This window comes from Protopterus annectens, chromosome 8.part1 (genome assembly GCF_019279795.1).
Source record: "Protopterus annectens isolate FY-2018-M chromosome 8.part1, PAN1.0, whole genome shotgun sequence".
Classification (NCBI taxonomy): Eukaryota; Metazoa; Chordata; order Ceratodontiformes; family Protopteridae; genus Protopterus; species Protopterus annectens.
Window position 1 is genome coordinate 289,272,422 of NC_056742.1, and position 23,497 is coordinate 289,295,918.

Sequence of the window (23,497 nt, forward strand, 5' to 3'; positions counted from 1 at the left end):
AATTAGTTAAAGACAGCAAGAAAATGAAATGATACTTAATCACTCCAAAGTCTCTCTTTTGTCTCTCTGCTGCTGTAGAAGATAAAACATTTAGCTTTTCATTCCCATTTTCAAACAGCTGCTTTTTTGGTAGCCACCGGAATTAATCTTAGCACGGCCTTGCTATGTCTAGGTAACTCAGATCCTGTATCCCAGCTAAAAAAAAAAAAATCATTCCTTTAGTTACACCAATTTACTCAGTCAGTATTTCTGACAGAGTAGCCTGCAGAGTAGCCTTAAAGCCTGTCATCTCATTACATTCCAAAAAGTATGTTCCCATTTATCTCTTTCTTTCCCATCACACCTCCGAGATTTACAGTCTACCTGGGAAATAATTCTTTGGAACCTACTTGGGGTATAAAAATACGACCTATGCAATCACTTCCAAGCAAAAATTCTAAATCTTCTAGACTTTGTTGCATATTTGGGAGCCATACATTTATCCTCCTATTGTTTCATTCCTTATCCAATCTTTTTTCCCAATCTTTTCGAACCTCCTCTGATTGATTCCTGTAGTAATTATGTAATATTGTATATGCCCTACTAATCATCCCTTTTTTAGCAGCAGCTTCTGTTTTATATTCAACTAACCTCTACAGTGCTGGTTTGTCACTTAGGATTCCCCTACCCATTTCTCATTGCCTGTGCTCTGATATCAATTCATGATAGGGAAGGCAATCTCTAGCTTGCAGTCCAAATGCATTCCTAAGCACCTTTGTGATGTAATAAAGGCATTTAGCAAAGTTTATTTAATCATCTTTTAGCGTTATTACGCTTTTGTATCACTCTAGAACATGAATAGCTGCCAATGCCACCTGCACAGAACAGCGGCAAGAAGTTAAAACAGGCTTAAAATCTATAAAACAGCAAGCTGACACACACACAAAAAGAAGAGTGTGGATGAACGTAGTGTCTAACAGCTTCATGAAATGGACACTTAGCTTGTAGTCACTGTCTGACTGACGGCGCTAAGTATCTTATAGCTTTTCAAAGATGTAAAACGTGACACTTCTTACTCTTCCTTTCTTAGCTAGATTTATGTTGGAGCAGGTAAAACTAAATGTATTATAAAAAATATAATCAAGTCTGTCCTATTATATCTCATTTGTTATGTAATATTGAGATAAATGTCGATTCACCCCTTGAGTTTCTCTTCTCTTCTCTCCAATCTGCAGGTACATTTTTTGATATCCATGTCTTGAACATATAACAGTTCGGTTATGATCAGAGAATTGATCATATTCCTTTATATTCTGCCTGCCCTTGAACATGACCTAGACAATATCACTCTGATTCTTGACATGTGTAGAGATCCCCACATATCTCTACTCTAGTAATCTGAACCACTCTTGGGCAACCTTTCTCATCCCTAATGCTTGCCATTACATTTCCTTCTGTCATATGCACAGTTACTACTTCCTGGAAGGTGATTAGCTCTTCCATTACTTCCCTACTTTCTGTCTGCAGCAATTACTAGTAGAAATCATATACTGAAAACAGAAAACCTTGATCCAACCACAAAACCCTTAACCCCTACATAACAGCTTCTCTCATGTCATTGCTACTCTCTGCTGCTAATTAATTATATAGGGTTGTACTTCCTTCAAAACACTTACATTTTTGATATTCTCTTACCAGTCTGTCTTACAATAGTTTACCTCATTTATTTTTTATGTTATTTCAAATAGACCCTACCACTTATCAGAAATGTGTTTTCTGCTGAGGGGAATAAAACTAACACCTGATCTCCAACTTTGAATTTGCTGGTCAGTGCTTTTCTATTATATGTCTCTTGTTGTGTAGTTTTGGCTCTTTCCATGTGTTTCCAGGCTACAGGCACTTTCAGCCCACCTTATATATAGGTATTGTGTTCTATGACACTTTTAAATGGGTTTTTATTGTCTTCTGAAGTTTCTGTTCCAGCATCTAACAGTCCATGAGGGTGCCTACCATTTAGTAACTCAAAAGAGCTCACCCTGTTAATGCTTGCATCATTTCTCTAATTACAAGCAGAAGGTATGGTATTATCTGGTCTCAGTTTTTGCCATCTTCCTCAAAAACATTTTCCAGTATGAAGTTTAACGTTCAGTTAAAATGTTCCACTAATCATTCCATCTGGGGATGGTACACAAAGGATTTTAATCACCTAATCGTAAAGCACACACCAGTTGGTACATGATTCTGAACATAAATGGATTCACCTGGTCAGTGAATATTTCCTTAGGTAGTCTTACTCTGGACAATAAAAGGACAAGCTCCCTAGCCATAGTCTTAGCATATGCCTTTCATACTGGGATAAGTTGAGGACAAGTAGTTGCATAATCCAAAATAACTAAAACAATTTTAACGATCCCCATAGGCATATCTTCAAAAGGCACTTTCATTGTAGGCGTTGGAATCAAATGATTTCTAAGACTGGGGTGAGAGTTGTCTTCTGGAATTCAGGGTATCCAACACAATAGTTCTTAAATTAATTCATCATTCTTTATAAATAAAACTTAACCAAGATTAATGCTTTATTCTTTATAATTTCTAAGTCTACCCCTAGTACATGGCTAAAACGCATGGGCATCAACAGCTGGCATGCTCTTTACCCTTATTTACTCTGTACAGCAAGTCATTTTTGGAACCCATGGTATGGAATAGAAGGAGGAATATCTTGCTCAGTTTCTGACCCTACAACTCTAGCTATATTCTCTTCCTCTGCTTTGTATCATCTTCCCACTGTGTCTTTTTAAAATTTAAGTAGCTTACATGAAGGTCTGGAGTTTAATCAGCCTTTCATGAGGTAGATGACACTGCCTCCACTCTTACAACACAGGCAAAGGGGTCTCAGTACTTATCTCATCTCCTAGTAAAAACAACTCATGCTAATATTCTTCAGCATCACTTAATTATGTCATGTCGCATTTTTCCTGTTCCATTTCTTTATGATACTTTTGCATAAAACCCTTTCTTTTGTTTAAGAGTTTCTGTATTTTGGCTCAACAGGAATATCATTAAGACTTTATTCATGGTTATATGATCTCTGAGCATCCACTAATGTCTACTTTTTCTCCACTGTATTTGGTCTTTCCTCTATTTTAGGATGAATGAACTCCTTCAAACTTTCTTTTTCTTCTTTAAGCTTCTGCCCTCTGAACAGGTATCTCAGAACATGTTCTAGTTTCCTTACTTATTGAAAGGTAATGCTTAGAGTCTTCCCATGTTTGATTTGTATGTCTCGCACAAACACAGGTACAGAACTGCTCAGTTACTATTTCTTTCTCTTTTACCGCACTGGTAAACCCTTTCTTACTAGTATTTTTTTTTCCTCGTCAGCACTCACCTACCGCTTAAAATTGTATATTTCAGATGCTGTCCACTTTAGATTGTCAGAAATGTTAGAGCTCTGCTTATGATGTACAGTTTTCATACGTCCTAACTTCATTCCCTCAGAATATGCTTTTATTGAATGATCCCTTCTCTTTAAATCTGCTAGTCACTTCTCTCTGCTGTGCAATGCTTTCAAGCTGCAATATATTGTTGTATAAGTCCCTTCTTTCTACAATTTTTGTTTTTGCAAGCTGCTGTATCTTCGTTAGTCAAAAGTATATCTTCATTCATTTCCTGGTTTCAAAAGGACTGCCTCCTTCGCGTTGTTTCCATAAATCTTTAAAATGGAATGATCTTTCCATATTATCAGGTCACATTTTAAATCTGACATTACAAAAAAGGTGGGCTACTCTTCCAAGCATAGTTTGTATTTCTAGATGAGTCATGAGACACTATTTCTTATCTCCATGAGTGGATACTATTTCAACTGCTTTGTTAGTAAGAGTTATCTTTTTACATACATGCATGCTGCCCTTTTATTGGTGTGACCATACTGCCTGACTCTTAACAATTCTAGCTGCCGTCAGTTAAGATTTAGTGGTTAATTAAATTAGCAGTAGCACTGTAGCATAATCCAGACTAAGCTACTCTTGCAGATATCGTATCATATTCCACAGATATATCATCATTATTAGCATTTTTTTAGAAGTTATAGCTTTCACAGGTATGACAGTGTTACAGATACTAGCACAAAATCTAGTTATGTGACCCTTAATTAATTCATTTAAAAAAGAGTATGTCAAAAGCTAATACTTTTTGTTTGTTACTAGTATTTGACATAGATTTTACTACAGGTCTAGACTGCTCAGTTATATACATTGTTTCATGGCATTTCAATCTTTCTACTCGAACAACAAAACTTTTAGCATTCTTGGGGTCAGTTTGGCACACCCTCTTAAAACAGTAGGTGAAGATCTGTTAAATGTGTTAAAGACTAATATTTATATCATTTTATATTTAGTATGCTGATAGCATAGGATCTAAGTAAAAAAATATATATGTTTTAATTCACATAATTCTGATTTTACCTTATGATTATGAGAAACAGTTTGGCCATGAAACTCTTGAGCTTGTGTCACTGAGTTAATATCAGCCGTGAAAAGTAATGATTCTTAGCCATAACATAGCAGTGATACTTTTCTCAGCCTTAACATAGCAGTGATATTTTTCTCAAGGTGATGATACTCAGTCCCTTCCATTTCCATGAAGGCTTCCAATGGTTCTCTGGTCAGCTGCATTAAATTGATCATGGCCCAGAAGGTTCAGGCTGATCCTTGTTGGAAAGAATAGCAAGTTGTTTTAGTGGTAGAACTGTCCTTGGTGTGGTCATCAGTTCACTGCCATCATCACTTTGGCTGCAGCAACAATGAGCTGTGATAACTAATCTATGGTTTTCATTCCAGGAAACTGACCAACAGACAGTTGCAGTCAGCAAACAGGAAAAAACTTCCAATACACACACACACACGCACACAGAAAACTGTCTCTGCCTCTCATATTGTGCTCAAAATATGTGGCCTTCTTATAAGCAGTAAAGGGTACAGTCTAAAAACTTTGGCATCAAACATTTGCCAAAAGGATGCCCCCACCAATCCACCGGTGAGGAATATTAAAGGCAGTAGAGACCTTCAGTCAGTAAAAAAAGTGTCATTCATTGTACAAAAACATAAAAATACAGTTTCTTCCCAAAGCAAAAGTCTTACGGCTTAACAAAAGTTCACAGCAAATATCTTCAATGCTATCTAAACAGCTGGCATACAGTATCTTTCAACAGATCTCTCTGTCTTTCTCCCCCCGTTACCTTTCCCCTATCCATCTGCTTCTAAGCAGCACACTTCTGGATTCCTATAGCAAGAAAATCTCCAGCTTCCTACTGGGATCTTTCATGTCTTGATTCCCTGTATGTGTCTCTTCCAAAGACATGGCTACAAACATCAAATCATCACCATCATCAGCCCCATTTTCTACATAGGGTTGGGGTGTCATGTCACTTTCTCACACAGTCTATGCACCTCTTTGTTAGACACCCTCATTTCCTCTTGCCTTCTTCCTGTCTTTCCCAAATATTCTTCACCAAATTGTCTTCTGCTTTCCTGCACATGTGCCCAAACCACCATAATCTGGTCTTTCTTTGACCTTTCTGTAATTGGAGCTACTTTGTCTTCTGTTCTTATGTTCTCATTTCTTTGTCTGTCCCACAGTGTGCATACTGTCACTCATCTCAGGCACTTTATATCCATAACCTCTAGCTCAACTGCTCTGACTTTACTTTCCAGATTTATGCACCATCAAATCCCTCTCCTAAAAAAGGGAAAAGTGCAAACAATACCCTGAATGGGCTTACCTCTATCCTCCTTTAATATACAACATTATAGTTCCATCAAGCAAACCTCCTGTAGCTAATGCAGCAAAATGTATATATGCTTTTAAAGCAATATTCTAATTTAAGTGATAGCAAAACCTTACTAGTTAATACAACAAAGGTTCATTTGTGTTCTTTTATTAACCTTATATGCTTAAAAGATGCACTTCCCATTTACAATAGCAGTTCTATTTAGAATATATTCATTCATCTGGAGAGTTCATTTATCAAAATCACCATGATATGCTATTCTGTTATATTATATAGATATAGATATATGCATACACACACACAAGAAAAGAAACTGGTGTCAAGTTATTTGTTTTTATTCCACAAATCATGCAGAGTCTCAGGTAGCATTTGTATTTTCCTGGAATTTTATTAGACAGTAATTGTCTTTTACAAGCCTACTTCACAATTCTTTGACACAGTTCATATTTCATAAGCACAAACAGGGTCAACTCTGCTTACAAAACAGGAGTCACATTTTTAGACAGTGCAAAGGGACTCTTTAATTTCAGTGTTTTTTTTTTTTTTTTTTTTTTAAATTATTAGTTTGCTTTTATTCCTAGAAGCACTGATGCATTGTTTTTGCTGGGCTTGAGAAAATAAATGACAGATATGACAGGTTCGCTCTGCAAAGTGTTGTTGTAATCTGTCTTTCCTGGGTTCGTGTTTGACAAAAATGGGAAGTGTCAGCTGCATAGCAAGCCACACTACTTTGTCCCTTTCACAAATGGCCTACGGGCAAAAACAGAATCTGCCTCACTTACTGCGTAATATGACAGTCATCATCTTATTATAAATTTCAACACAAACATGGTTCTCCTTCTTAAATGCTTGAATAATACAGAAGAAGAAGCAAATTAATTTTAACCTGTTGTATGTTCTGGGCACATTGTATGCAAATATGGAATAGTGGCATATCTGGATAGTTGATCTATACAAATCTTCAGGATTATGAACTGTGGGTATGAACCCTATAAATTTGTGTTCTTTATTTCTAGCTGAAAGACACCAATTATGCATCAGTGAAACTGAACATCTCAACTCACAGGTATACTGGAGTAAAAGAAACTGTTTAGCTTACATATCATATTACTCTACAGGACAGCTGCGGCGGTGCAGCGGTTAGCATTGCCACCTCACAGCAAGAGGTTCTCTTGTTCAATCCTCAGCTGGGGTGCCTTCTGTGTGGAGTCTGCATGTCCTCCCTGTGGTTGCGTGGGTTTCCTCCGGGTGCTCTGGTTTCCTCCCACATCCCAAAGACATGCTGTAGGTGGATTGGACACTATAAATTTGCCCTAGGCATGAGTGCATGCATGTGTGTGCCTTCTGTGGAAGGTTGGGCACCGGGCTGGCAACTCAACATGTAAAACTTCACCGCCAGTCATGAGAAGACAAGTGATCTGCTGTGGTGACCCCTAACCGGGAGAAGCCGAAAGAAGAAGAAGATCATATCACTCTACAGATACTGAAAGAGGAAACATACAGCAAGAAAAATAAATAAGAAATGAATGCATCAACATGCCATTTAAAATAGGGGAAATGAATGATAAGGATCATGTTAACTCAAAGTGAACATGTTGTGCACTATAGCTGCCCACAGAGTACTGAAACAGACCTATCTATGCAGCAGATACTAGGAGAGTTTATTACACTGCCTGAATTTATCTGACTGTAATATACAAATGAAATGATTAAAGCTAAGGTTTAATGTATACGAAGTGATAGATATTCATAAAACTGAAAGTTATATGCACAGAAAGAGAGTACAGACAACACTCTGTGGATAAATATATACATGTAGATGTCATTATAGGCTGATTTATACCCTAAAGAGCACTGCAGTATTAACACAGCCATAGCATACAAAAATAGGCCTTTCATAATACAATGTCACTTTCACCATGTATAAATAAAATTGTGATCTGGAAATAATAAATTGACTATTTTTTTATTAAATTTTGTTACATCATAATTTCTAGTACTATAATAATTTACTTATTTATTTATTGAGATCTGGTGACCGGGAAAGTCCGACTGGGTCAGAAATCCATTTTCAGCGGAGGCCTGGGGGGAAAGCTCCAACAGTAAACTTAAGAAAAATAGTAATAAGAACAAACCACATTCGTGAGTCAGGGTACAATTAAATTTCACAAAATGAGTACTGCTTCAATATTTGATGTTTGCCAAGAACACTTTTCTCAGCACCCACGATGTACCCAGAAGTGCCTTTTTCTGGAATTTCTATGGAGTTTTTTATATATATATCAGTAACATATTTAAGTATGCCTAAAATTCCTTTTTTTAATTATCCTTCTTGCTCCTAGTACTATTCAAATCATCTCAGTGTCTTCATTTTATGTTGCTCTAGTTCCTGCTTGCATATCCTGGTATTTTATCTCTCTCCCTGAGCAGGGCATTATAATCACTAGCTGTAGTTAACTGAATGATTAATGTTACTTTTCTACATCTGACTTTCTTGCTTCTACTTTCTTAATTTTCAGAAATTCTTTGTGGTTCATAATTCTATTGCTTCTAAGCTACCTGTATATTATAGTGTTTGCTCAAAATGCAACAGTCTTGCCACATTATTTTGACTTTCAGTGTACACTCAGTCATTAGTAGATCACTGCCTGCAACAAGATGCACAATTCTTTCTCATTCTGTAGTGCGGAACCTACATTTGTTTGTTCCTCCCACTTTTTCAATCGACTTTTAAACCAATATGTACATAGTCCACTGTAATGAGCTATTACAATTAACCTTTCATCACTTAATTTTAATTCTTTTCCCTAGCCATTCTTGTATCAAATCTTTATCAACATGGGGTTGTTCCAAATGTTCTCTATAGTAAACAAAACAACTGTGGGCTTCACAGTTTTCTTCTGATCATATTCTTTGTCATTTTTTTTTTTGGGGGGGCATTTTCTGTTGTCACTTTATTTTTGTCTACTTCTTGTTTGACTTCCATTCCTGATCCTTTCTGAAATGCTTCTGCTAATCTGAGCAAGTATGTCATCTTAGACTAGATTTCTTCATGGTGTTGAACTTTCAAGGAGGCCAATACCACTTTCAGACTGACAGATGTTTTTTGCATATTATCTGATAAGCATGAGGCAATTTTCTTGTGTTATTGTCCATTTGAGCAAATGCTTTTTTGGGGCCAGTCACTCACACCAATGTTGTAAATTATAACAGGAAGACCAAGCTGATTTATAGGCCCGATTCCAGAAAAATTGCTCTCAGTGAAAGTGACTTAATTCAGTGTAGGTCTGTCCTTATTCCAAAAGACTATTCTCAGTTCTTACTTTTTAATTTTTCCAAATCTTTTTGGTTTATAATACCATGACATGAATGGACCCTATTCCCAAGTTAAAGTATGATTAAAGTTCATGAAATTACTATCATTTCAATCTTTGATTTAACTGCATGGACTCAGCCATACCATACCCTACAAAATTAAAACCTGCACCTCAAGGAAACACAAACCTATCTGGTATACATTCTCTATTGACAGGCTTTACAACAAAAGGAAGAAACTGTTGTCCAAGGGTAAAAAGGCACAAATTCCCAATTGGAAGAACTTTCTCCTTAGCCTCAACAAGCAAATTAGATCACTAGCAAAAGCCTCCAAAGGCAATTATGAATCAAAACTAGCCTCAGAAACAAAGGATAAACACAAAGCCTTCTTCAGTTATGTCAAAAACCTCCATGGCAAAGCCCAAGTTTGTTCTGAATTATTTCTTAATGGTGCCACTTAAACTGATCCTGTTGATTTAGCCAACCTGCTAGCAGATAGGTTCAATGCAAACTTCACCTCCCTGCCCCCCCCCCCCGAAAGACCCATTCGATATACCTGATCCTGCACCTCACATCTCCATACATCAAGTGTTAAAGGCCCTATCCAAGGCAAAGAACACAGCTTCCATGGGACCTGATAGCATCCCAGGCTGTATTCTGCACCATCTCCAGCAAGAACTAGCCTCACCATTGAGCAACCTATTCAACCACAGCTAAGTACAGGTTTCATTCCAGCAGAGTGGAGAACTGCCATTGTCATCCCCTTCCACAAAGGTGGTGCCACTACTGACCCTGCAAGCTATTGCCCCATTAGCTTGGCAAGTCTGATCTGTAAAGCCATGGAGCATATTATTATTATGGACCTCATAAACAAGGACATAGGCAATCTCCAAGCACTTCACCCCACCCAGTTTGGATTTGTCAGGGGCAGATCTTGCTCGGTGAACCTAGTTGACTTTTTTGAGACTGTCACCAAGGCCCTGGAAGAGATAAAGTAAATACATACAGTTTACTTTGACTTGTCCAAAGCCTTTGACACAATCCATCATCAAAAAGCTAACACAACTTGGCATAAATCCCTGTCTCATCAGGTGGGTGGCCAACTGGCTCACCAATAGGACCCACAAGGTCAAAATAAGTGCCTCCACTTACGACAGCAGACTCACTAGTGGTATTCACCAGGGATCTGTCCTGGGACCCCTACTGTTTGCCATCTACTTCTCAGAGGTCCAGGCAAAGACGAAAGGCCTGTAGCTGACCAAGTTTGTAGATGACTGTAAGTTGGGTGCTGTCACTGACTTCCCAAATAATGTTAACATACTACAAGAAAGTCTCACAGCAAAAAATGGCTGGTGCCAAAGTCAAGGCCTTAAGTTAAACCCCCCAAAAATATATTATCATACCATTCAACAAAAACATGGCCCCTAATGATTACCGCATCAATGGCAACCCCCTAAGCACACAACCTGTGGTGAGAGACAACAATCTCAAATTCGAACATCATGTAGCAGCAGTGGTCAGAAAAGACTTTACTTGGCTCATCTCATAAGTAAAGGGATTTCTTCAGAAAAAAAGGAGGATATTACCTCTCTGCACTTCTCCCTCATTTGGCCAAAAATTGAGTACAACACCCTGTTTGGTATGTGCCTCTCCAAACACCTGCAAAAGCTGGAAAGGCCACAGAAATACCTCACAAAGACAATCCATGGCCTCCAACACCTGTCTTATGTGGGCAGGCTCAAATCACTATCACTCTACTCGGTATCATACAGATTGCTCAGAGGTGATCTGTGTCTTGCCTGCAAGCCAATCTCAGACCCTGCCCTACTAGAGATGCTCCATATCTGTATGTCTAACTCCAAGCACATTACCCAATTGAAAGGCCTAAATCTAATGTGCGACATTAACAAAAAGTGCTGGAGAGACAGGTTTGTCTCCCAGAGGCTGTCCCATCTCTGGAATAGACTCCCCATACATGTCAAACAGAGTATGTTGCTGACCCTCTTCAAGTGCAACCTTGATGAGTGGATGGGAAACCACAAGTTTGTCCCAGGGGTTCCACCTGTGTCCCTCACTGACAGGAGAGACAGATGCTGACTGAGGTTTCTTTTTTGGGGATAAATTCTTGGCTAGGCTTTGTAAGAGCCCCAGGACCATTAGCCTAGTTAGCTCTTATGATGTCAGCCATAAGTTCTCTTCGTAGCACCCGCAGTGTGCCCAGTAATGACTCCTTCTGCAATTTGTATGAAGTGTAAGTGACCTACTTCCATTTAAGGCCTATCTATAAACAGACTGACGGGGGGGGGGGGTCAAATTCCAAAAGACTTGCTCTCAGAGTAAGTCACTTACTCTGAGAGCAAGTCTCTGAGTAAGTGACTTCCTCTAAGAGCAAGTCTTTTGGAATCTGACCCATAACTTTCTAAAATATTCCTTACAAAGCTTTGTTCAGATTTTGTTCATGCTTTACTTCCGCCCATTCATGCATTTACCGATATTTATACACTCCCTCCTGTTCAAGTTCTTTTATATTACATTCCCCTCTCAAGTCAATATTTTCTTGATGCCTCAATTTTCCTGCTATAAATGTTGCTTTTACACATTTAACAAAGCCAAATGTCATTCATATATCCTTTAAGAAAGTTTTATCCATCCATATTTGTGCTTTCATGAGCTTGTCTGATATGTAGTACACTTTTAAATCATTCATAAATAGTAGATGATGCTTTTGAATAAAACACTACTCAAGTGTTCATGTTTTGATCATTGTGCATTGGCAGAAGAGATGCTTCCCACAAAGAACAGTCTCACAGCTAAACATGTATCAAAAGAAATATGTCATAAAAATAACTTCCAAACACATGTAATACTGTATATTACATTTTCTTAAGCAGGAATAATAAAACAAAAGCAGCAGCATTAAAGGGAAAATCAGTTGAAACACAGACACACACACACGCACACACACACACACACACACACACACACACACACACACACACACACACACCTCAGTGAGAGCTCATCTACAGGAGTACAACCACTCAGGAACACATCTGGATGAAACTGTTTAAGATAAATGTTAAGCCCCACTGTGGCTCCCATACTCACTAAATTATGTATATGAAAACAATCACATAAACACCAAAAAAAGAGAAATACTAAAAACAAAATGAATCATGATCATTGCACACATAGAAACTGCTCTGGTATTGATTTTGTTTGGAAAACAGTAATCCGTGTATTTAACATTGATGAGTTGTTGTACTCTGCCTAAAGGAACTTTATCAAGCTTACAACTGATAAAGTGTTGGGTTAACCACTGAAAATAGAAGAAAATTATTATTATTATTATTATTATTATTATTATTATTATTTTTATTTTATCACCTCACCCCTGATCATCAAGCCCTCTCCCTTAACCAGCATACTTAGTTATCCATTTGTTCCTCCTCTGGTAAGAGTTAAATCATTGGTTCTACAAATGAGGTGAGAGTCGTGTGGCACATCAGATTCCTGCTCTAGGTGGCAGCCTGTTAGCCCGTTTGTTCTTCAGGATTCAGGATTAGTGAGCCATGATTAGCATGAGGGAACTCCTGAACCTAACATCTCCCCTCAGCGTCAGTTGGTGAAAACACCTTATGTAGGGCGATGCTTACTCAGAAATTCATCCCTTTTTTTGTGACTCAAGCCACCTATCCAATGGCTGCTAGCTGCAACTCCTCAGCTCTTCTGTTGTGGTCACCAGTATAATGAGCCACACCGTATCCCTCCCACCAGGATGAGTGAGCCAGCCATGCTTGCTCACTCCCACTGGCCTATACCCTCCAGTTTCATCACAGCTAATTAAATCCAGGTTACCTGGGGCCTAGTCAAGGCTTTATCCCTCTGCACCACAGGCTGCAGCAAGGAAGACATCACTTTGTTTGCTCATCTGCTGAAGTCCTCATAGTCCATTTTCAGTCATGACTCAAATGTAATAAAACAAAGCATATCGGAATGATAAAACAAATCCTACAACTGGAAATTTTAAAAAGTTTCTTAAATAAGGTACGTAACATGGAGAAATATTTAAACATTGTAACAGGAAGTATCTCACTTCTGCCTCTCTCTTTAGCCTTTTACATGGGCACAATTCAAAAACTGACAATACTTACTGGTACGATTTATGATAATGCAGAAAATGCTGCTGTACTCATTTTTGTTGTAGTAAATACATCAAAGTCAGGCTCAGGAAAGTAAACCAGATATTGTGTGGAGTTACTAGGATAGTAAAAGTAAGTACAGCAGAAGCTAGAAAACAAAAATATTTTAAGTTTTTTTAAAAAAGAGGTAGTATTACCCAGAGACCTTGAACAGAGACGCAGCCTTTTCCCTGTCTGGGATGCAAAGACTGAGAAGCCTTACTTAGCCTATGCATTCTGTGAGTGAGGTAGAGAGGGACTGAGTCTGTATCAGTGAGAGACCAAGTCTGTATGAGTAAGGTCTGAGTCTGTATGAGTGAGGGTCTGAGTCTGTATGAGCGAGGGACTGAGTTTGTGTGGGTAAGGGTCTGAGTCTGTATGAGTGAGGGTCTGAGTCTGTATGAGTGAGGGACTGAGTTTGTGTGGGTAAGGGTCTGAGTCTGTATGAGTGAGGGTCTGAGTCTGTATGAGTAAGGTAGAATACTGAATGAAAACTGAGGGTTGTGCAGTAACAAGCAGACATGGTGTGAGTTGCATGGGTTAAAGTGTGAACATGCGAGAAAAAATAATTCAGACACAGAAGCATAAAGTTAAGTAAGGACAGTATTGGATTGCTTCAGCTGTCATCAGTAGCTGCTACTCTAATATTTGGAGTAAGCATATTTAGAATGTGAAGATAGGAGGATAAACCTGCGCTGGTTATCTGGAAGCATCAGTACTAGATAAAAGGGCTGCTAATTTTACACCATATGCTAGTTGTACCAGGCATGTAACAAACAAATATGAAGTGAACATTAAAAACAAAAGAAATCTGATTAAGCAATAATTCCCGCTGTCCCTTATCTATGAACATAAAGAATGTTAAACAATGGAGTGTGACTAATAGTAAAAAACATGAAAGTGGACTGGTCTTTCATAAGTACATGCTTATTGTAAATCAAGCACTCCCCAAGGGAAAAACACCCAGCTGCAAAAGTCAAAACAAAGAAATTACTGCAACTGCAGCTACTAAAAATGCTACACTCCCCAGTTTTTCTAATCTGCCAAGTGGAAGATGAAAATTTAAGTAGTAACATCTACAAACAGAAAATCTCATACTTTCATTCACCAGAGGTGGCACTCCAAAGATGATGATGATGATAATAATAATAATAATAATAATAATAATAATAATAATAATAAAAGACACAGAGTAACAAAAGTGTGAGTGTCATTTTATGATCAAATTTCTTGAGTCACGGGTAAATCCTGTATTATCCTCACCCATGCATGAGTTATTGCTAAAACAATCCACAGCAATTCCACTAAATTGGTAATCCATGAACCTCCCTTCAAAAAAAATGAATGTGCTGAACCATGTCAAAGCATCTCACAACAGTACCTTTTGTTTCACTCCTAAATTTTTGCCTAGGCATATGATTATCCACAATAACTGATGCCTACTCATGCCTTAATGCTTACATATGAAATGACAGTGCCTGAAGAATGCACATGTGTGTTGTCTGTGTACCATCTCTCAAATAACCCAAGGATCATGGTTTAAAAAGTTGATATGGATTAGTGTACCAGTAGGACAGATGACATGGTCTGCACTGACTCAGCCAGTACAGTTTGTAGCACAACACATTAATTATAGTACATGTGTACAATGATAGTGACATACTGTTAGACAAACACCACAGGGTGCACTTACCTGTTATGCTTTAATATCCTGATTTCCTGTGTGCTTGCATTTGGGTGTGTGTGGGGGGGGGGGGGTATGTGTGTGACAGATGGTATTCCCATTCATAAATTGGAAATGTGATTCCTGAAAGTCTGAGACTGGTTATATGAATGGTATCAAAATAACTTCTGATTTGTATTCTCATTGAGTGGACAAAGTCTCACATATTTCCTTCACAGAGGTCATTGCCACTTGTACCACCACTCAATAATATTTTTTTACCCCCAAATCACTGTAACTTGATTTACAACATTTATTGATATGATTGTCATAAGTGGTCTTGGAAATGTATTATTCACTTTTCAAGGATATAGGTTCATAGGTTGATAGGTGTTTAATAGGCTAACAACCACAAAAGCCTTTTAAGCCTAGCCATGCATCCCAATATATATATATATATATATATATATATATATATATATATATATATATATATATATATGTTGCATTTTACAGCATGTAGCTTAATTCCATGTCATTATGAATAAAAGATACATTTTGTAGTAGTTAGACCTTTCCATACTGCATTTCTATGGTTGTGGAATTACTATTTATAAGTAAATGAGTGTGTGAGGTGCCCTTTGCAAAAAAAAAAAAAAAGTTGAAGCTTAAACTAGCTTATTTCATCTGGTTGAAACTTTGGTGAACTGTGACTTGGCAAGAAGTAGTGGAAGCCCATTCTGACAGTGCTTCTTAACTTTGATCATATATTTACTTTTTCTACAGTGCTCTGAAGAGAATTCTGTATTAACCTTGTTAAACAACCTGAGGGCCAGAAATGTGCTTGACTTGATTGACTGCGAGTTTTAATGTGGTCATGATATTCCAAGACAAAACATGGACAAGCCACAAAACACCTGATAACTGTTCACAAACATCTCAAAAACTTTTACAAAACTGTTATCAAAACTGCAGAAGATGCTCTTTTCACATGTAGCAGGTAGATGTCATATCCAGTAAAGAATTCAGGACAGGCATCTGCCTACTTCCTGTTCTAAGCAACAATGTTGCAACTTCCCCATTGCTTGATTCAGCTGATATCATTGTGTTGAATAAATTTATGGCCTTCTTACAACAAACCACTCCTGTCACCTCATCGTTGACCTAGACCCATACACCTGGATATCTCCTTCTACCTTTGCAGCTGGAAGTGATGAAAGCTGAGTCGTTGACCTAGACCCATACACCTGGATATCTCCTTCTACCTTTGCAGCTGGAAGTGATGAAAGCTGAGTCGTTGACCTAGAGCCATACACCTGGATATCTCCTTCTACCTTTGCAGCTGCAAATGATGAAAGCTGAGAGATGCCAAGTTATGAAGCTACTGACCAAAACTAAATCATGCTCAAGTGTATGAGACAAAGCTTTTCTAAAATGTTACACTCGACTACAAAATCATTATGTTTATACATAACCTTATTTATTCACTGGAGCATCAGATAAATCAGCAAGAAGGGATCCTGGAATGAATTTAGCAAATCTAGACCTGGGTCAACTCATTGGTAAAGTACTTACATCACTTTTCCATAACCATTATACTGATTAAGTACCTCTAGTTACATAACAGCATGATTTCAAAATGGTCTATAAAGTGGATACAGCTCTCTTTCCAGTCTCGCTATAGCTATGAAAATGGCTTAATAAAGACAGAATTGCAGCAATGGTCTTTGTCAAAATAAGCCACTTTCTTGATCAGTAGGCTTTTCAAGAAGAGCTTAGTTTCCTTAAGGTCTCCTTGAGACAAACAGAGCAGAATCAGGTAGGAAATTGCCACATGTTAGCCATTTTCCATGCTAAAAGGGCTTGACCAAGGTTGGTTTAGTCCTATGCAGCTCATGAAGCAGCTTGTCATTTGGATTTCATAACCTTGTCATATGGTTACCCTGCCATGAGCCTCTCCTACCATGCTATGGGCCTTTCCTACCTTGATACGGGCCATTCCTACCCTACCACGGGCCTTTCCTTAATAAAATGACAACTAATCTGATGGCTCGTTCAAGTGACAGATAGGGAAGTCAAACTGAATATTTTAAAGTACCCGCTATTAAAGAGGATGCTGTGGTGTTTAAGGACTCTGTAAAGTATCTTGAATTACAAGATGATAACATTCTTGCTTTGGATCCGCATCAGTTTTATTTATTCAAAGTAACCAGGACTCATACACTGCTTTATTGTTTCATGCAATGTTCTAGTAGAAACCCTGCAGCAGACACAACACTTCACGAAGGTGACAGCAGAATCTCTTTTGTAGGATTTTGCTCTGTCTCTAACCTTCTGTGTCCCCAAGCTCTAAAAAGTTGGTCACTCAAATATGTAGGCATTTGTTAATCAGGATATAACATTCTGTGCCCTCACTTTAAGCTGATGCTTAAAAATTGCACATTTGACTAACTTAAGTCTCTGTTTGTCAAGTCCTTGGCCACATCACATTCCTAGAGCTGTAGTCCTCAACGTATTGTTCATCTCTGTCACTCATTAATACTAATGATAAACGTGTTTTTTTCCACCTGACCTTTTTTGATTGTTCAGTGATCCTCCCCTTCTCTGGCAGAGACATCTGTACAACAAGTTAAAGTTAACAGTTGTACTGACAGTATCCTCATATCTCTTATTTTGCTAAAAAGTGAACAGATAATGCATATGGTCCTCTTCAGCCTGCTTCTCAGCTATATTCCCTAACATCGCATAGATAAACACAACTCATATGTAGCTTAGGCAATTTACTACACTAAAGTTTTTCCTTTTACCTCCCTTACTTGCACATAGAACTCTAGTGCACACAGCTGCTGAAGAAAGAGTAAAAGCCACACACATAATCACCTCTGGTGTACATAAATCATATGAAATCACAATTGCACTAAATACCTCTGTATGTGTTCAACTTCAGTGATAATAAATCAAGATGAAACTTCATCAGGTTGTAACTCAATAGCTAGTAGGGTAGTTTAGGCAGAGTGCTTGTACATGCCATTCCATGCTTAAATATTATGAATGACTTATTAGCAAATCATCTGTATGCAGACTAAGGTTATATAAATATTCCAGACACCAGCAAAGATGCATTGTCTCAATATCTATGTAACACCATTTTGAAAGCTAAAAAATGTGCATACAGTTTAAAAATATTTTATCAAATTATTTCCTGGGCTTAGTGCACCGTGTAATAAAATTTAATTTTCGTTTACTTATTTTATACATACCATGTATAAGACAATCTGAAAACAGTGCTTTTTCATGTCCTCAGGTTATATGTCTATATATTATATGCAACTATCTGAAACAATGGTTGTTGCATAACACACTAGTGCTATCATTAAAGGGTTTCTTGAACCTGTACAGGGAAATAACATGAAATAAAGTGCAAAACAGTCTTTAGAAATAAATGTATACTCAGTGTGTAAAATATTTCATTGAATAGATGATAGACAATGAAAAATATCCCATGAGAATTTCTTACAGCTTCCAAAATTATAAGTTAACCCTACGCAAATATCATTTTTTCTCATCACAAGTTCATTTTCTTTCCATTTAATCCAACCCAAAGAGTGTCCCCTACAAAGAGATTCAAGTGATATTCTTATTTTCTGTCTGAAGTTGATTCTGAACAACAAATGATTAAAATATCCCAACACGTAGGGCAACCAGCAAAGAATGAATCCAAAATACGATAACAGCCTCAGAAGTAAAGGCAACACACCAAACCTTGGAGGAAAACTCCTTTTATTCCACCGACTGAGCGCTTTCACCATAAAATGGCTTCTTCAGAGTCAGTGTATTACAAAAATCTTAAACAATATATAGTCAGTTAACAATCTCATCAAACTATTCAATTACTTAATTAATCAATCAATCATTTAAAACAACAGAGTTCAAAGAAACTTTGTAAAGTTCTTTCACCAATTCATTCTAAACTGTCATTGTAAAAATGTATACATATATATAATATTAAAATATAAAAATGTAAAAGTTATAACTTAATAACCTTATAAATCTATAATCAAATTTATTTTTGTTTTGTTGTTTTTTATTTTCAATTTATATTTATATATTATACATAAATTAGGTATTTTGCCTTCACAGTTACTAACATCCCTATGTATTAAATAATGCTGGCCTTGTATTTCAAAACAGGTTTTATCGAAATGTAGTCATTTATTCCAGGGTATCTGGTGGCATTTAATCTAAATTGCCACATCGTTTCCAATAATGCTACCCTGTTTCCTACATCACCCTCATAATCCAACATTACCCTATCAATTACAAAAAATACAAACTTCTTGAATTCCTTACAGTTAATACTATGCAAATAGAGTGCATTGTGGGAATCCTTGTTCTTTATAGCTCTAACGTGTTCCATCATCCTATCTCGTAACCTACGGGTGGTCATACCTATGTAGAATGCCTCACAGGTAACGCATAGACTCGCATATACTACATTCTTGGTATTGCAATTGCATTTCCCAGGGCAAGGTAACGAATACCCCCACCCTTTGATGCTTATGTTAGAGCCTTCTGCTATGTACCTACAGCTCCTACAGTGACCACACTTGGACATTCTTGATGTCTTAATTTTGTCCTCCCTTTCTAGTATCCCTTTCAAATTGTTCCCCTTACTATATACAATCCTAGGTTGAATACCTAGAATACCCTTGATGGCATCACTTAAACAAAAGTCCCACATCCCTCGTAGTGACTTCACTATTTCCTCACTTTTCTCATTGTATTGCAGCACAAAACATGCTCCGAGTTTTTCTGTTCCCTGTCCATCTTGGTTAGTATCTAAGGTGCCATCCATTCTTAAAATAGGTGAATATACAGAACCTCTCTGTTTGTAAACCTCCTTCTTTAATCTCAACAACAACTCCAAAGGGTAACCCCTGTCAATGAACATACCAATCAATTTAAACATCTCCTGTTGAAATATGAAGTCCTCACTAACTAACCTGGACAACCGAACCATCTGTCCCTTTGCCACCCCTTTTCTCTGATGGAATGGGTGGCAACTCTTGAAATGTAAGAGGGAATTGGAGTAACTATCCTTCCTGTATATGGAACTAGTCAAACCCCCTTCCCCCTTTGCCAAAGCAATGTCCAGATAGTTAATGTTGTCCTTGTTCCACTGATAGGTGAACTTCAAAAAACTAGTGGTTTGGTTTAAATATTCAATGAACTCAATTGCCTGCAACTCATCACTTATCCATATGATGAGCAAATCGTCCAAGAACCTATTGTATAAAATAATGTGCTCCATGAACCTAGTTGGAAAAACTAACGTTCTCTCCCACGTCCAGAGTACCATGTTAGCAAAGACAGGGGCACACCTAGCACCCATAGCTACTCCTGAGCGCTGTTGAAACATCTCCCCCTCAAATTTCAAGAAATTGTTCAACAGAACAATTTCCATAAATTCACAAATAACATTAATTCGGTCCTTGTCCACTTTACTACTAACCAACAAACTCTCTCGGAACATTTCCAATCCCTCCCTGTGGGGTATAGTGGAAAACAGGTTTACCACATCAACCGTTAAAAAACTATACTCCAAATACCCTTCCTTGATGTTTCTCAACCTTTCAAGACAATGCCACGAATCTCTAATCACGTGAGGTGCCTCATCCAATACCCTTTTGCACATAAAGTCCACAAAGGATGCCAAGGGTTCAGTCTTAGAACCCTTGGCTGCTACAATCGGTCTAAACTGTAAATTAGACAAACCCTTGTGGACCTTAGGAATCCCAAAGATGTTGGGTAGGGCTGCATTCTTGACCATCAAATAGTCATACTCACTTTCTGAAATGGCTCCTTGAAAGAGAGCATCACTTAAGAATAACTCAATTCTTCTATAAGCGATGTTAATTTCATTCCTCGAAACCCTCTTGTATGTTTCTTTATTCTCCAAGATGGACATCATACTTCCAATGTAGTCAACCCTGTCCATCAAGACCATTCCACCCCCTTTGTCAGGTTTCATACACCTAACCCCTCCTGTTTTCTGAAGCTCTTTTAATAGGGACCTCTCTTGAGCCCCTAAGTTATCAACTGATAACTGTTTCATTCTACAAACTCTCCTGAACTCAAAGTTAGAAGGTGGAATAAAAGGAGTTTTCCTCCAAGGTTTGGTGTGTTGCCTTTACTTCTGAGGCTGTTATCGTATTTTGGATTCATTCTTGATTCTGAACAACAGTTTGACTCTGTGAAATTGTGTGTTATTTCCTTTTAGTATGCAACCTCATCTGTAACATCACGTAAGCAGTTTGAATAATGGAGAGATACAAGTCAATCAGTGACGTTTTTGTTACGCACCTCTCTCAAACCAGAACGGCAAACTTAATAAGATTCTGTTAAACACCCCTAAATGCTGTTAAGATCAGGTTCTGTGACAGGAATTAACAGGGGACAATGTTAGCTGGCAAAGAAGGGCAACAGAAGGTAACATTTTACTCTACCACATCTACAAAGAAAACGGGAAGCAGAATGAACTGTCTAACAGCTTCTCAAGTGATTTGTTTTATAGATGGGCACTTTGTTTCTGTCTCTTGTCTGTCTGACAGTTGTTTTTCACTGTTATATGACTGGATCATTCCAGAGGAAACTTCAAGGAGTCATTTGAAGGTAAGAAATGAGGAAGCTCTATTATTTGTAAATAATGGTAAAGGATACTGTCTGACTTACTACGGTTATTTTTCAGACAGTATCCTTTGCTCGGAAACAAATATACTTAAATCCTTTTTATAGATGGTAGAAGTTACTATCTTGTGTAAGAATGTCATATTACTAGACTAAATTGTCATTTTATTCTTGGTGTTTGACAGACTTTCTAGATAATTATCTGTCTCTCTTTTAAATGATTTATTATACCCACTATTGTAGCATTAATTGTTACATATATTTCTGTCTTATTAGGACTGTGTATCGTCCAAGCAGCACATGACAACTAAGGACGATTCAGCATTTGGATTATTAATGGAAAATAATGAGGTCTCATTACTTCCTCCACCTATCTCACCAACTCTGTTTCATGGCATAAGCGGAAGAGAAAAAGCCCCTCTTACTTCAAAGATCATTAAGAGAAATGAGAATGAAATGAATACTATCAAGCTGCATAAAAACAGTCGACGACTTCTTATTAAAAGAAATCCTTTTACAGCTTCTTCAGTGAATTCTACTCTTCCTATACCTGTGAGAAAATTTGAAGGTTACGATGATGTTTTAGAAAGCTTTTATGAAACACAGAGACAAAGAAAACTCCTGATGAGAGATACCTGTCTTAAATACAAAAGCAACAGCAGAAAAAGTATTACTCCTCATCATGTTTCCAGAATTTTTGTAGAAGATCGACATAAAATGTTATACTGCGAAATTCCAAAAGCTGGTTGCTCAAACTGGAAGAGAGTTTTGATGGTGCTTAATGGATTAGCTCATTCCACAAGTGAGATAAAACACAACACAGTACATTATGGAAATTATCTTAAAAGATTAGATAGTTTTGACCAAAAAGGAATTTATCATCGACTCAGTTCTTACACCAAAGTGCTTTTTGTACGTGAACCTTTTGAAAGACTTGTATCAGCATTCCGAGATAAATTTGAACATCCTAACAGTTATTATCATCCTGTTTTTGGAAAAGCTATAATCTCTAAGTATCGTGTAAATGCTACCCAAGAGGCACTAAGGACAGGTTCTGGTGTGATGTTCAAAGAATTTATACAGTACCTTTTGGACTTTCGCAGGCCTGTGGGTATGGACATTCATTGGGAACATGTGAACAGGCTTTGTAGCCCATGTGTAATAGACTATGATTTTATTGGGAAATTTGAAAGTATAGAAAAGGATGCCAATTTTCTTCTTTACTTAATTGGTGCTCCAAAGAATCTGACTTTTCCTAGATTTAAAGACAGGCATTCCAATGAAGAAAGGACAACAACTAAAATCACACACCAATATTTTGCACAGTTATCTCTTTCAGAAAGACAGCGGGCATATGATTTTTATTACATGGATTATATCATGTTTAATTATTCTAAGCCTTTCAAAGATCTTTATTGATTTTACTGGATAAAAAAATATTTATGAATACAGATAGTTTTATATAAATATAAATATATATATATATATATATATAAAAGTATATATATTAAATAGCTTTATGATCATATTTATAAACCTCAGAATGTTCCAGTTGTCAGAACACCATTATCTTCTGCAGGATGTGATAACATATGCAAATGTCAATGCAAACATAGGAAGTAGGAAGGGACAGCACAGCTTTTAAAGGGTAACATAATATAGATGGTATGTTTCATGTTTTAATGCACTCTTTGTTTTTTTCTCTGTCATGTTGTTATTCCATGTTTTTCACAGTAGACATTGGTTAATGTATTATCTCACTTGAAATACTGAAATTTTTTGTTTGTTGCTCAGACTTTTAAATTGAGTTTGTTCATGTATTGTCTACCAGTGCTGTTGAATGGGAAAAAATATCATCATAGATATTTCCTCACAGATTTGTTT

The 23,497-nt window shown here is 37.3% G+C and overlaps 1 protein-coding gene across 1 annotated transcript in view; it reads left to right on the forward strand.

The window, feature by feature from the left end:
- The window catches only part of CHST8 (carbohydrate sulfotransferase 8), an 88,705-nt gene extending 65,649 nt beyond the window's left edge, over positions 1–23,056 (forward strand). The window contains exon 2 of the mRNA XM_044081595.1: positions 21,890–23,056. Coding sequence (XP_043937530.1) covers positions 21,890–23,032 — 1,143 coding nt within the window. The 3' untranslated portion in view covers positions 23,033–23,056. The remainder of the gene's footprint in view (positions 1–21,889) is intronic.
- The last annotated feature ends 441 nt before the right edge of the window (positions 23,057–23,497 follow it).